Below are 14098 nucleotides of genomic sequence, written 5' to 3'. Positions count from 1 at the left end.
AAAGAGGCATCCATATACATAGCCAATGTAATTGTCTCCAAAATTCAACTTAAATGTAAGTATATTAGATAACTCATGCGAGGTCTTCAATCCTTAGGGCCTGTCTGGCACCTTAGTTTTTTACCAAGTTTTTTAACTACTAGTTTTTTTAACAACTTTTGCTACAAGAACCCCAAAAAACTTTCCAAAGTTTTTTATCTACACACTTAAAATATCCAAAACACAAAAAAAAAAATTCCCTTCCCCTTTTCTTCTTCTTCCTCCCCCACCAACATGTCCGTCGCCGGCTCCGACACCGATTTCCAGTGCTGGTGCCGGTCTTCTTTTTTTTTTTTCTCTTTTTTTCCCTCTCCCCCTCTTTCTCCCCTGCCATCCTGCCATCTTGTCTTTTTTTCTCTCTCTGCGTTTCCCCCATTTCCTCCCCCATATTTGTGAAAAAAAATGAAAGAAAAGAAAGATGGTGAGAAGTGGGAAGGGAAACAGGGGAGGCGGGGGGATGGGAAAGGCAAGGCAAAGGGGGAAGGGGCAGAGGTAGTGGCGGGGGAGAGGGAAGGCGGGGCAGAGGGGGAGACGGGGGTAGGGGGTGACGGGACAGAAGGGATGGAGGGGGGAGGGGGAAGGCGGGGCAGAGGGGGAGGCGGGGAGAGGGACGGAGGGGGTGACGGGGTAGAGGGGGAGGCGGGAGAAGGCGGGGCAGAGGGGGTGGTGAGGGGAGAGAAGTGGTGGGGTAGAGGGATAAGGCTGGGCAGAGGGGTGGCTGCTGGTGGAGTGGCTGTTGGGGGTGGCGGAGGTAACGGGGAAGAAGAAGAAGAAGAAGAAGAAGAAGAAAAAGAAAAAGGAAAGAAAGAAAAAGAAAAAGAAAAAGAAAAAGAAAGAGAAAAAAAAAAAAGAAAATGGGGTGGCTGCTCGGGGTGGCGGAGAGTAACGGGGAAGAAGAAGAAGAAGAAAAAAAAAAAAAAGAAAAAGGAAAGAAAGAAAAAGAAAAAGAAAAAGAAAGAGAAAGAGAAAAAGAAAGAAAAAAAAAGGAAAAAAAATTCACCTTACAAAAATTTCTACAAAATTTTTCACCTTACAAAAACTTCTACATATTTTTTCAAAAACTTCAACAGTGCACTACAGTAAAATTTTAGACAAACTCCCAAAAAACTCGATTCCAAACAGGCCCTTAATTCAAATTTCAAACCCTTTCCTTCTTTTCTTTTTTCTTGTATGGCTTAGAGTTTCTTTTAAACTAAACAAATAAAATCTCATTTTCATTCTTCTAATGTATAGCTACGAATACGATGTTTAATTTGGTTGTATTGCACACACACAAAAAAAAGGATAAATTTGTTTTAAAAAGTTGGCATCAATTTAAAAAAAAAATTTGGAGAGTTAGATTTTGCCATATAGATAACATGTTTGGTAAAAGTTATAGACGAATAGTTTCACTTGACGATTTAAAAAATAAACAATTAGGATTTCAGATGTTCAAAAAATTATTGTCTACGGAGCAAGAGTGGAGTTAATAAGAAGACTTTACGGAGACAAATTAGTTGCTTGAAATCGCTTAATATTGAGTCTAATAAAACACTTTTTTTCTTTGAGAATAAATTGCAACTCATTAGTAAGGGGCAAAAAAAAAAAAAAAAAAAAAAAAACAACTCACTGATATGAGTAACAATTAAAAGCATCGGTCCAAGAGAGACCGCCCATTTTCAGTTACTTTCATCTCTGGCCTGAAATGGGGTTGCCGCCACGACGCAGCTAGCCTTCTGATGGCGATGTCTTCGCTTGCCGCCGCCAAAAGCAAATCTTTTCTCTCGCGCCTTAAAACCCTTCTCACCTTCCAGGTACCCTGCAACCTCAAACTTGAACTCACTCACCTTAAATTCTCCTGTTTCACTAAAATCTTGTTCACTACTAGCACTCTTTTCTTTGTGAGGCATTTTATCAAACAAGTCGTGATCTGGTTTGCTAAATTAGAAATTCAACTATCTGTTTCAGAATTTCAATCACACTCTTACTGAAATGTGCCCTCCTCCAGTTTTTGAGCGAGGTATCTCTCCACTACTTTGCAAACTTAGCTATTCTCCTGCGTAGCATCTGATTTTTTGAAACTCTCCTTTTTTACCTAATGTTTGATGTGCTAAGTAAGGGCCTCCGGGAAACTTCATCCGAAGAAAAAGTAAATTTAAATTCCAAGATTATCTTTTCATTTTCTTGGGATTCCAAGGTTGAGAAGAGGCAATGGATTTGGGAATTGCGGATTACTTTAGCTGTTCCTCTGCTGTACATTATATTAGTTATGGTTCTGGAAGGTGAAACTTAAATGATGCAGATGATGGTGTAGGGGAAATTGAATTTTCAAAATGGAGAAAGCTGGATGCAAGGAAAATGGGGATAAATCAATCAATGATACCGATGTCCCCGTGGATTGTCCTGAAGATTCTTAAAAATGAAGGTTAGATTTGTTTGTTGTTGAAGTAGCTTTAGCTTTTAGGTTTAAGATATTTTCACTCTTTTGATTTGAAAGGCAGTAACTTTAACATAATACTATTAACTAATTGCTTTAGTTAATGAGATGGCCCTTTTACTACTTGAACTTTTGGACATAGAGTGCTTTTCCAAGAATGGTGCCTTATGTAGTTCATATGGTTTTCATGCCCGAAAGGAAGATAAGCTCATGACTTATCAATAGCACTAGAAAGCATTTGTTTGAAATGTGAGATCGCCAAGAAATAATAATCTTTACTGCCATTAACCGATCCTTTTCTGCTATCTGTTTTCCAGTTTTCTTTTGCCTTCATAGAGACCCATATTACAGAATTTTTTGTAGCACTTAGGCTCTCATTGTGGCATGTTTTTCTATTCAAAGAGCGTTTACCTGTATCGCACTACAAAAAATTTGTCTTTTTGGTCAACACTTTTCAGGTTTTGAGGCATACTTTGTTGGCGGATGTGTGAGAGATTTAGTCCTGAACCGAGTACCAAAAGATTTTGATGTGATCACATCAGCCGCACTTACTCAGGTTTGGTTCCAGTTCATGTTAGTGAGATAATTGCATATTCTCCATGCCTTTCCTTGGTTGATGAGTTTTATATATTTATATAACAGGTGCGAAAGAAGTTTCATCGATCTATGATCATAGGAAGGCGATTTCCTATATGTCAAGTGAATATCAAAGGCAGTGTAGTGGAGGTAGGTTCAGCATTTAGTTGTTAATATGCAACATTTTTGTACTTGAAGTACCAGCCTAGTTACTATCACGGCCAGCTACCAATAAAAAACAGTGGTATTTAAGTACCATCTTACTTGTAGTGAGACGTAATTTCAGAATTCCTGGTCTCAGAGCATGATACATGAAGATATTGCATTTTACCATTGATTTCTGTCAAAGTAATGTAGTTATAAGATACCGATCTGATGCAATGCAGGTATCAAGCTTCCAAACTGGTGCACAACATAATGATGGGAAGGATGGCAAGTTTTCTGTCTCTCAATTGCCAAAAGGATGTGATAAAAAGGACCTTGCTCGTTGGAGGAATTGCATGCATCGCGACTTTACTGTTAACAGGTGATTTTTTAGATATGCTTTTGGATAAAACAATAAGTTGATTTTTATTGTGCCTCGAGGATATATTACTCAAATGTCAAAAGGATGTGATCATATTTTACCTATGCTTCCTATGCTCATGAGTAATTTCAATTAAGTCATTTGATATTTCGGTAAGTTGGTAAACTCTATGTGGCCATTAAACTAGACAGATTTTAAGGTTTTTTCCATTTGAACTGCTTTTTCTGTTAATAATAGTGCATGATTTTGGTATTTATATTGTATTAAGCCATTGAAGCAAATCTATCCTGTCAAGCTTAGGGAATTTATGTTGAATATGTAGATACTTAAAGGAAATAAAGCTACCAGCCCTTTTCCTATTTGCACAGCTCTGCACTTTAATTTCCTATTCCTGCATCTTCAGCATTTGGGTTGTTCATTAACAAGCTTTATGAATTCTTAAAGTGTAAGCAGGATATTAGTCTTTATGGTTTTAGTTTTGGAGTTTTTAGTCATTGTTTGATGTTATCTAACACAATTACACAATTGTGAAATTGTTGGAGCAGCTTGTTCTTTGATCCTTTTGTGAATAAAATCTATGATTATGCTGATGCACTTTCAGATTTGAAGTTATCAAAGGTAAGATATCACTTCAAGTATTTCGACTAATTAGTCCAGAAGTTGGAACATTATCAGTTGTGTTGGTATTTCAATGACTATTTATACTCCTGTGAAATGTGCTCAGCTGCGGACTTTAATTCCTGCCAAACTGTCATTTGAAGAAGACTGTGGTAGGTGGATCTAATTTTCTGTTAGTAATGTTCTGATTATTAGATGCAATGGTTAGTAGCAGAATAATGTTTGGAAGTAATTGGTAGACTTTTCTTGTCTACTTTCACTCAGCAAGGATCTTGCGTGCCTTGAGACTAGCAGCTCGTCTGGGCTTGTCTTTTTCAGAAGATACTGAAAGTGCTATACATAAGCTCTCTTCATCCATCCTGAGCTTAGCTAAGGTACTTCCTTGAATAGTAGGGAAGCACTTCTATCTTATGCCATTCATTTCCTCAGTTACCTTTTCTTCTTCTTTTTTTTTTTTTTTTTAATTCTCTGTATATGATGACCAATTCCTAGTAATCCATCCAAGGATAAGTTTTAGGATCCTTGAAGCATGCTTCAAAACTACTATGCTACTCTAACAGAGTGGATGGTGAGATCTTTGAGTTGTAGAGTTTGCTTTTCAGCTTCCACGTTTGTTTGAAGCAGAGGCCATTCATTCCTTATATGCATTGGAATGGACTCTCTGAAATAGTTAAACCTTTGAGCTTTTTCATTTCAAGATGCTCGTTGTGTGCACTTTTTAAAGTAATAAATTGTCTTGCCTAAACTAAGTTAGACAATTCTGCTTTTCTAGTCTAGGATCTTGATGGAATTAAACTATATGCTGTCTTATGGGGCTGCTGAGCCTTCGCTATCTTTACTTCGGAGATTCCACCTACTTGAGATCCTGCTACCTCTCCAAGTAAGTTATTTTTGCCTCCTCCTGTTATCATTTTCAACATGCCCACACCAGCATACATTACTCTAATGCGACAACTTTGGGATTATAGGAGGCTCATCTTACTCAACAAGCTCATATATCTGGTCAACGTCCCTCGATGCTGATGGTATGAGCTGTTTTTAGTATATATTCACTATACTTTAGCTATATTTTAGTCTTTCTTAAGCATAATTCTTGATCTCTGAAAAAATGTTTTGTCCTTTTTCTAAAGCAAATTGCACTCCTTGACAGTGGATTTTTTTTTTCAGAAACTATTTTCCAATTTGGATAAGTTGGTTAGTTGTGATCGACCTGCTGATAGCTCCTTGTGGTGAGTTAACTTTGTTCAAAAAGCTCAAAGCCCCACTGGAAAGTAGCAAGTGTTATTTTTATGTGATTGTGTTTATTTTTCTGGCGCTTAATGCTACTGTGTCAACCATTAAAGATCCATTGATAGGCTTATCAAATTAAATATTTCTTGTCTTTGTTCAGATGTTGCTTCTTGGTTTTTGAGAATATAATTTGTTCTTTCTTGGAGGACAATGCTTCCTTGAAGATCTTCTGCTTTGTGTTCTAAACATCTCCTTCTGTATGCATTTAGTTGTATGATCTTTTGGTAATTTTTTGGTCTACAACCTGTGTAAAAGCACTGGTTTTCCTCATTTCTGAGCTCATGTGCACTGGGTTTTTTTGGTATACTTTTCCTTTTAGATAACTAACACATATAGCAGGATATTCCTGGTTTTAAACTTAATTGAATGTTATCTTATGTCATGGGCTTCCCCAAATGCTGTAACTAGATAGGAAGCTGGTGCAGAATTGGTGTTATAGCCAGAGAGTTAATTATGATATTGACTCCTTAGTAATGCTTACTTCTCTTGCTTACTCAATTTTATGGTACTCTCATGCTTGTTCTCTTGCAATTTTTCATATTAAATGCAGTTGTGGTATTCTATCATAGTTTGAAGTTTGAAAAGAAACAAATCTGACTTTTGTCCTCAGTTTTGAGCCTCCATTTAAGTTTACATATAGGAGCTCTTACCTAGATCTTCTTCTTTCTTGCAATGTTTGGTGGACAGGGTTGCAATATTGGCCTTTCACTTGGCATTAATTAGTAATCCTCAACATCCTCTTGTTGTGTTAACCGTTGCATCAGTACTTTTTCATGGAAAGTGGGAAGAAGGTGTCAAATTTGCAAGACAGCATGCTCAAGAAGTGCAAATTTATATTCCTGAAATTGCAAGTTGCTCTGACTCAATATCAGATGATGAACTTGCTGATAAAGTTAGTGAGTTGGCTGTGCAAGTGCAAAACTCTGTCTGTTTTTTGTCTGAAGCGGAAATCCTTCTTAAAGAGATGGCAAAATTTCCAGCATTCGAGTGCCCTGGCTTGGTAAGTACATTTGGACTTTTCAGCATTCTAGTTTCTTGATTTTCCTAATCTAAGGAAACAGGCTGTGGGTGGACTTGATCTCCAATGTTGAAGTTTTATGTGCTTCATCGTGGAGTAAATTTAAGTGGAAATGTCCTGAGTGTTAAGTGGAAATGTCCTGAGTGTATTGCACGTGGTTGTTTGTTTAAGCTAGATTTTCAATGAATTCTAAATATCCATTTTGTTACTTGTTTTTTTTCCATGTATATAAGCCTCATCTTTTGGCCGTGTAGTATGGAGATTGCAAATGACTCAATTTAAGCATAGTAAAAGCTATTGTGCTTCAGCTAGCCTTGCTCTTTGTGACACTCATCTTTTTCAGTAGTTTAAGCTTACCAACAACTGTTTCAGGACAGAAAGCAATAGTTTAGGTTATAAGGAGACAAGAATCCCGGTTAATTTTAGAGCATCCTGGTTTGAAATTACGGTTTCTATTGTTTGTTTCTTAGACACTTTATAATCACTTATATATGGTATTATTACTATTACTGGACAGAAAATTAGTCAGAGGCAGTAATACCTTAGGGATACAAAAGATGGATTAAGAAACTTCTTCATGCAAAAACTCAGTGGCATAAAAGCCAAAGTAGTATGCAATATGAGATGCATTATACATTTGCTCCTCTTTTGTAGCAGGAACTTTGCCTTGACTTATTGTGTTTCAAGTGTTGTTTTTATGCTGAATTTTACTGACTAGATTGTCAGTACTGAACATGGATGAAAACATGTGCTTCTTCAGGTATTTGTACCCAAGAAGTTGGGGGCCTCTGCAAAGCAGATATTTGATGTGCTAGTGAGAGATTTGACATCCCTAAGGACAAAAAGGGCAAGTATGGAAATAAATTATGATTCCTTAAAGAAAGGAAACGCTCGTGAGGCAAGATTTGTCCTTGGCCAAATCATTTTGCATACATTGGGTTGTGAACTTGTCATAGGAGATGAGGTGATGAGAAAAGATAAAATTAGATTGCATGCACTTGATCCAGAAAAGAATGCAGAGATACTGGCAGAAAATTCTCCTCTTGTTGTTGATCAGAGGAAAAAGACTGATACAAAACGCACTGTAAAAGCTGCTAATTATGTGGAAGAACAAGTAGTTTCCAAGAAGCAGAAGTTGTTTGAAAAGATTGGTGGACTCTCTGAGCTAGGAAGAGATATGGATCAAATGCTAACTGCTGATACAGAGTCAATGGATCTAGATGGGAAAAAGCAAGATTTGTTAGAGGACGATTCCTGCTCTGAGGCTGCTAAGAAGTGTCGCAAAGGGAAGAGTAAAGAAACTGGCAGTTTGCTGCAGGTTTATGCAAGTAAGATGCTGGAAAAGGCAGATAGTCATGGGGTGCCTCGAGAAGAGATAAAATCAATGCTGGAAACTCTGAAATTTCAAGCAGGGAAACATGAGGCTCCTGTTAAGGAGCAGAAGACATCTGGTGATGAAGAGTACAAGAAGAGTGCTGAGAAGCATTTGAAGCTTTTGGAGCAAGTAAATAATGATGTTGCAAGAAAGCAGCCAAAATGTAAAGAGAGTTGCCTTTTGCATCAGGAACCAGATACTGAGCAGCAGAATGTGGTGGTTGAGTATATCGGAGGTAATGTACATCAAAATAGGCGCGTTCTGGAGAAGGGTGTAAATCATAAAAATGAGAAACTAGAAGGCAGACCTCAAACGCTTTCTAGTCTATTCAAATGAACCTGTTATATTAGATCTAATCTTCTGTTTTAGAATGTCACTAGTAGTCCTGCTAAGTAGTGGCATTGAGTGCATGGCAGCAAAAGTTCGTTTCATTGTGACAAGTTGCCAGTTTTTGATAGCGAAGAAGATTATAGAGAGAATTAAGCGCCAATTAGTCGGTCTAGCCCCGTGATATACTTAGCTATTATGAGAATATTAACTCTCCACATGCAGAGCTTGATTCCTTCTTGCACTTGGTAGTTTGACGCATGGTCTTTGCCTTGTTGGTTCCCGTCAGCTAAAGGTTTATTATGAGGTAAAGCTTCTTTATCATCAAAAAAAAATATGGTTCAATTTCTTCTTAAATTTTCTATAGAATTGTTGGTCACACCACACCACTATTAAATGGCCTCTAGAAATACCCTTATAGGCCCTTAGAGAACGTTAAGTTTCGAAACCGTTTGTCCAGATTGCAGGCCTGCAAGCTTTCAGTACCAAAACTCCAGAAATGAAACTATAACTATTAAAGTATTATAACTGTATACTGGTGTCAGTGCCACTTGAGTACTTCTCAATTAATATGAAGACAATCACTCCAATTACATCAAAACCTACAAAGCTATTTACGATTTTTTTTAAAAAAGAAAGAACGAAGAGTTGTTGGGTGCAATAGAGAATTCCTTATACTTAAAACGTTTTCTTGGAATAAGAGTTCCGGTATTTTTTATCATTAGAAGCGATGGAACAAATTCAATGCACTAACTCTCTTGAACACCGACTAGTCATCCAAGAAAATGCAAATTACGTCCGTTAATAGATCTCATTATTACTAACAAAAGAAAGGAAACATGAACCAGATAGTAGTATCCTTCTATTTTGGTTTATCTCATATCCTATAATAAACAAGTAAATATATTTTTTTTACAGCAATTTCCTCCTTTTTCTTTCTTTCTTTTCTTCTAGTATATATATGTCTTTGGTGGAGGAGGGGCAGGAATGGCCTGCAACCGTTTCTGAAGGTTCATGGCCAATATTTGATAAAAAAAAAAATGTAAGATCTACATTTCATTTCATACATTGTTTTTTACATTATATGTAGGACCCACAAAAATTTATTCTATAGTTACACGTTATTGAAAGTGAGTTACACAATATGTATATATATGTACACAGTTATATATTGTGCATTTTGCACAAAACCATTCCAAACAGTTTTGCTGATGACTGTTCGGCCCCTTGTCCAGTCTTTGTTTGGTAGGACAGGAGCTGAGGGTTAATACATAGGACCACAGGAGCCCGGCCAAAAGTGGGGAAGAGCGCCCTACGAACCCTTTTTTTTAATTGTTTCAGTGAGCTTCCTAAAAGTGCAAACCCCAATCAATTTCTCTATTATTGACGCCCTTTCTAGTCCTAGTTTTACACACAGTCACGCACTTAAAAGAGAAAAGAAAAAGGGCCGAAAGGAAGAAATTTTACGCTAATTTGAAAGCAACAAAAGCCACATGCCGCAGGGCACATGCCAACCCAGCCCCAACACAGGTGACCGTTGTGAGCAGCGGACCGTAAAGTAGTTTCTACGCAAAAATAATAATCCAACGGCCATTTTCTTTCACTAGCCGTTGGATTTGAATAAAATCTCCCCCAACCCCCTCGCCCCTAAGACAAATACCCATGTAATTCTCTCTCAAACCCCAGCAGCAGGTCGTCATTACTACTTGTATATTATTATCTTCTTCTTCTTTAGACCTGCTTGCTTTGGTCCATTGAAGAAGAGAGCAAAAACAGGAGGATTTTTTTCTTTTTATTTTCTCTTCTGGGAATCAAGAAGAGAGCGAAAAAACTAGAGTTTTTCTGATCCGGGTCGGTGTCTGACTATTTGGATAAACAAGAAAATCATGGTTTTACCGTCGAATGAGAACAATCCCACTCTCTTTAAACCCACAAACACTCAAGGTAACAATTTTCAAAGAAAATTATACCCAAGATTTATGTGCCTTCGTTATTGGTTTTTTTAGTTAGAAAATCAGCTGCCAAAAAAACTGGTTTTTGAATTCTTATTTGTGTTGGAAAATCAAAGGCGGTGGGATGGAGATGATGGGCGGCAGAAAGTTTGGAATGGAGACTAGACAAAGTAGAAGAGCTTTAGGCGTTATTAGTCACAATGTAGTTGGAGGAGGCCATCCATATCCTTGTGTTGTTAACAAGAGAGGCTTATCAGAGTAAATCTCCGGCTCTTTCTTTTGCTTTGATTCTTTTTTTCAAGTTTCAATTATTTGTCGGTATAATCGGATATTCAATTTTCTCCTTCGTTTTGATAACAGTGAAATTTTTAATTTTTAATTTTTTTTTTCTGCAGAGCGAATGGTGCTTGTGGGAAGATTAATCCTATTAATCCAGCTCACAGACCAATCACAAGGTAAGTCCTGGTCCTTCACCTTTCAGTTCAATTTTTCCTTTTTGGTGGTGTAGATCAAGACTGTATGTCTTCAGCTGAAATCCCAGTTTTTACCTTCCACTCTTGCTTATGGTTTATAAAACACGTTATTAGCAGAAAATTTGCTGCTCAAATTGCAAGCTCAAAACAATCTTGCCTGGAGGTAATAGCTGTACCTGTTTTTAAACTTGAAGATTCAGATAGTAATTCATTCTTTTCTTTGTCCCCTGTCACTCTTGAAATAATTAATTCAAATATTAATCTGGCATAATGACGTCGAACAGGAAGCCAAGAAACCAAAATTGTCAGCTGAAGAATTCAGTGTTTGGGAGGATATCCCACTAGCAGATGTGGAAGACCATGAGGCTGCAGCTAAAGACCAACCAGTGCCCATGTCTTTGGAACAATCAGAAGCAGCATCACATGAAAAAGACCAGATGGTAATTGCTTTTGATCTCTTCTAGTATTTTTATCTGGTATATAATTTGAATTTCAGATTGGATTTTATTTTTCTACTAAACATTCATGAAATCTTATAGGAGGTTGACATGGAGGACATATTTGAAGAGACAATACAAGATATTGACAAAGGCGATGGAAAGAATCCACTAGCAGTTGCTGACTATGTAGAAGATCTGTATGCCTATTACAGAAAAATGGAGGTAATTTAATTTTTCTTTTCTTTTCTTTTCTTTTTTTTTTTGGAAAATGTTTACTTTTGTTCTATTGAGATGTAATTGGAAAATGTTTACTTTTATTAAAGTTTGAATATCAACCGAAATTGAATACTCCATTAAGTAATTTGCAAGGTGGATAATCCCAGGCTTGGAAAATCATAACGCCATGTTCTAAGCTATCCCACTCTATTAAAATAATAGTAGATGAACTCTACGGAAATCTAATCTGTTTTGCCAGTGTTATGGGGTTTGAAGTTTGAACTTTGAAAAGGTGCTAGATCTATATAGATTCTTCTAGGAAATGTGTAGTTGTTGATTCTTTGTTTAAACCTTTCCTTTTCTTTTTCCTTTTTCCTAGTCAACATGATATATACTATATGGCTTCAACTACTTCAAAGATATGTTGGTGTATTAGCTAAAATTAACTAAAGTAGCCATGCTTCACTTTCGATTTTGCCGCGATTGATTCTTGTTGAGGTGACTAATGTTCTTCCATATGCAGAACTGTAGCTGCATTGCACCAAATTACATGGCACAACAGTTTGACATCAATGAGAAGATGAGAGCCATACTAATGGACTGGCTTATTGAGGTATTGGCAAAGTTTCGGGTCTCGTGATAGCCATAACATGTACCCAAATCAGTATTATATCTTTCCACTTTGGAATCTTGAAGAGTTAATCAATCTCTACTTATTCTAATTGGCAGGTACATTACAAATTTGAGCTGAGGGAGGAGACATTGTTTCTAACTATTAATCTAATAGACAGATTTTTAGAGAAGCAATCTGTAGTTAGAAAGAAGTTGCAACTTGTTGGTTTGGTTGCTATGCTCTTGGCATGCAAGTATGAGGAAGTTTCTGTTCCAGTTGTAGATGATCTGATATTCATTTCTGACAAAGCTTATACTAGGAAAGAAGTCCTTGAAATGGTTGGTACCCGAGCTTCCTTGTGCTGTTGTAATTTTTTTTGTAGACCGTCTATTTCAGTACAAAATTAACACTTTCAGGAGAGTATACTTGCAGGAGAGTTTGATGCTCAATACTCTACACTTCAATATGTCCATACCAACTGCATATGTTTTCATGAAAAGATTCCTCAAGGCTGCTCAATGTGATCAGAAGCTTGAGCTCTTATCATTCTTCTTGATCGAGCTTTGTCTCGTGGAGTATGAAATGCTGAAATTTCCACCATCATTTCTGGCCGCCGCTGCAATCTATACTGCTCAGTGCACCCTATATGGTGTTGGGCAATGGAGCAAAACTTGTGAATGGCACAGCAGCTACTCAGAAGATCAGCTTCTGTGAGTAACTTTGTATAGCATTTTGACATGTTTCATTCAATTCAAATTCTGCATTGGCCTAACAAAAGTTCTATTCCTTTTCTGTCTTTGATGGATCAATAGGGAATGCTCAAGATTGATCGTCAGCTTTCACCAAAAGGCAGCTACAGGGAAACTCACTGGAGCACACAGAAAATACAGCACGTCGAGATTTGGTTATGCAGCAAAATGCCAACCTGCACAATTTCTTGTAGAAACCCAGAAATGAACAGGGCCATGTATAGTTTTACTGACTCATATGTGACTTCTGTAATTGGGGTTAATTCTTCTTCTTAGAAAAGGGACAAAAGGGGTTGTTGGTTTTGGTTGGTGGGGGGGTTTAATAGAGAGAAATAATTCAGCAACTCTAGGTTGCCCCTTAGCATTGATTATTAATTTGGATATTTACAGACTGCACATCATCCAGGGCTTGTTAAAACTGTGCAGACAACCTTGGTTGTTTACTATGTATGTTACAGCTGCTTTTCAGTAACATTATTTTTACTCTCTTTTCAGTTGACAATAATCAAAGGATTATACAGTTTCTTTATGAACAATTTCCAAAGTTCACTTCCTTCTTGTTTTGATACATCTATGCTTACCCTCGGATATTTCTCTCCTTCCTTTCCATCATAGCTTCTCACTGCGCACACGTACTATAAAAATTGAATCTTTGTTGCCTCTTCTTCTTCAATAAGATGTAATTTTGGATGGCGTAAATTGGAACTTTCCTAAAAGGAGTAGCTCTTCTTTCTTTGTATTTTCTGGCCGAATCCATCTTTAAAAGGCATTTTGTTGATGGAAGGAGGGAAATATCACAAAAACATATTTCAGAAAAGAAATATTTGTCAGAAACCCTGAGGTTGGTGTTCGTGTGCAGGGGTAACTCAAATGGATGGATATGGATATATCCCATGGAATCTGAAATTTTAAGATATCGCAATAACAAATAGAGTGCGCCGCCGCCGCCGCCCCGTGTTATTGGTAGTCCTACAAAATTAAATTACGTAAGCAACTCCTCCACTCCATCTCAGAATTAATTTCAGTTCTCATCATATGGTGAAACGATGTCGTCTCATAGCTATCAACCTCACCTACTCCCATGGCCTACAAGACAATACACACCAACTTCTCCGTGACATGTACAAAGGCCAAAAATCACCACTTTCTTATTTAACCTTCAAATTTCCATTTTTAAATTTTTTTTTTATTTCTTTAGTCTATGGTTAACCTTTACATGTACTTTTTTAGTGGCATATCTAAGCAAGTGCAGAAACACTTTGGATTTTTCATCTTACTTGCCAGACACACATGAAATCAACACATGACCAACAACAAAAATCCAAAAAACCATCTTATCAAAGTTTAAAATATTTTGGTAAGCCGTACAGCTCAATCAACAAGTAAAAAATAGGAAGCTCAATCAACGAGTAAAAAATACTAACGAGTAGACATCTACCAAGAAAGAAATCACTTCTTTAACGACCGTTC

The 14098-nt window shown here is 37.1% G+C and overlaps 2 protein-coding genes across 6 annotated transcripts; both read left to right on the top strand.

Annotated features, from left to right (window-relative positions):
• The first annotated feature begins 1634 nt into the window (after positions 1-1634).
• On the top strand, positions 1635-8429 carry LOC113700165 (uncharacterized). Of its 4 annotated transcripts, none has more exons than XM_027220672.2 (14): positions 1635-1832; positions 1987-2038; positions 2321-2443; positions 2914-3011; positions 3098-3181; positions 3418-3557; positions 4103-4175; positions 4282-4327; positions 4440-4549; positions 4948-5055; positions 5144-5200; positions 5343-5404; positions 6153-6465; positions 7244-8429. In XM_027220672.2, the coding sequence occupies exons 1-14, from the start codon at positions 1758-1760 to the stop codon at positions 8192-8194; spliced, it is 2292 nt and encodes a 763-aa protein (XP_027076473.1). In that variant the 5' UTR covers positions 1635-1757; the 3' UTR covers positions 8195-8429. The 4 variants fall into 4 exon arrangements, with proteins under 4 accessions (XP_027076473.1, XP_027076474.1, XP_027076475.1 ...); XM_027220673.2 differs by having other exon boundaries at positions 1636-1832; positions 2333-2443; XM_027220674.2 differs by lacking the exon at positions 1987-2038 and having other exon boundaries at positions 1679-1832; positions 2333-2443.
• Positions 8430-9813: 1384 nt separating this feature from the next.
• LOC113698221 (G2/mitotic-specific cyclin-1-like) lies at positions 9814-13177 on the top strand. Of its 2 annotated transcripts, none has more exons than XM_027217953.2 (10): positions 9814-10129; positions 10254-10395; positions 10533-10592; positions 10725-10773; positions 10895-11050; positions 11150-11272; positions 11790-11879; positions 11996-12217; positions 12312-12589; positions 12692-13177. In XM_027217953.2, the coding sequence occupies exons 1-10, from the start codon at positions 10072-10074 to the stop codon at positions 12834-12836; spliced, it is 1323 nt and encodes a 440-aa protein (XP_027073754.1). In that variant the 5' UTR covers positions 9814-10071; the 3' UTR covers positions 12837-13177. The 2 variants fall into 2 exon arrangements, with proteins under 2 accessions (XP_027073754.1, XP_027073755.1); XM_027217954.2 differs by having other exon boundaries at positions 9816-10129; positions 10728-10773.
• Positions 13178-14098: the final 921 nt, after the last annotated feature.

This window comes from Coffea arabica, chromosome 7c (assembly GCF_036785885.1).
Source record: "Coffea arabica cultivar ET-39 chromosome 7c, Coffea Arabica ET-39 HiFi, whole genome shotgun sequence".
NCBI classification, from domain to species: domain Eukaryota; kingdom Viridiplantae; phylum Streptophyta; class Magnoliopsida; order Gentianales; family Rubiaceae; genus Coffea; species Coffea arabica.
Note: the sequence above shows the minus strand (reverse complement) of the source record. Positions and strands in the feature narration are given on the sequence as shown.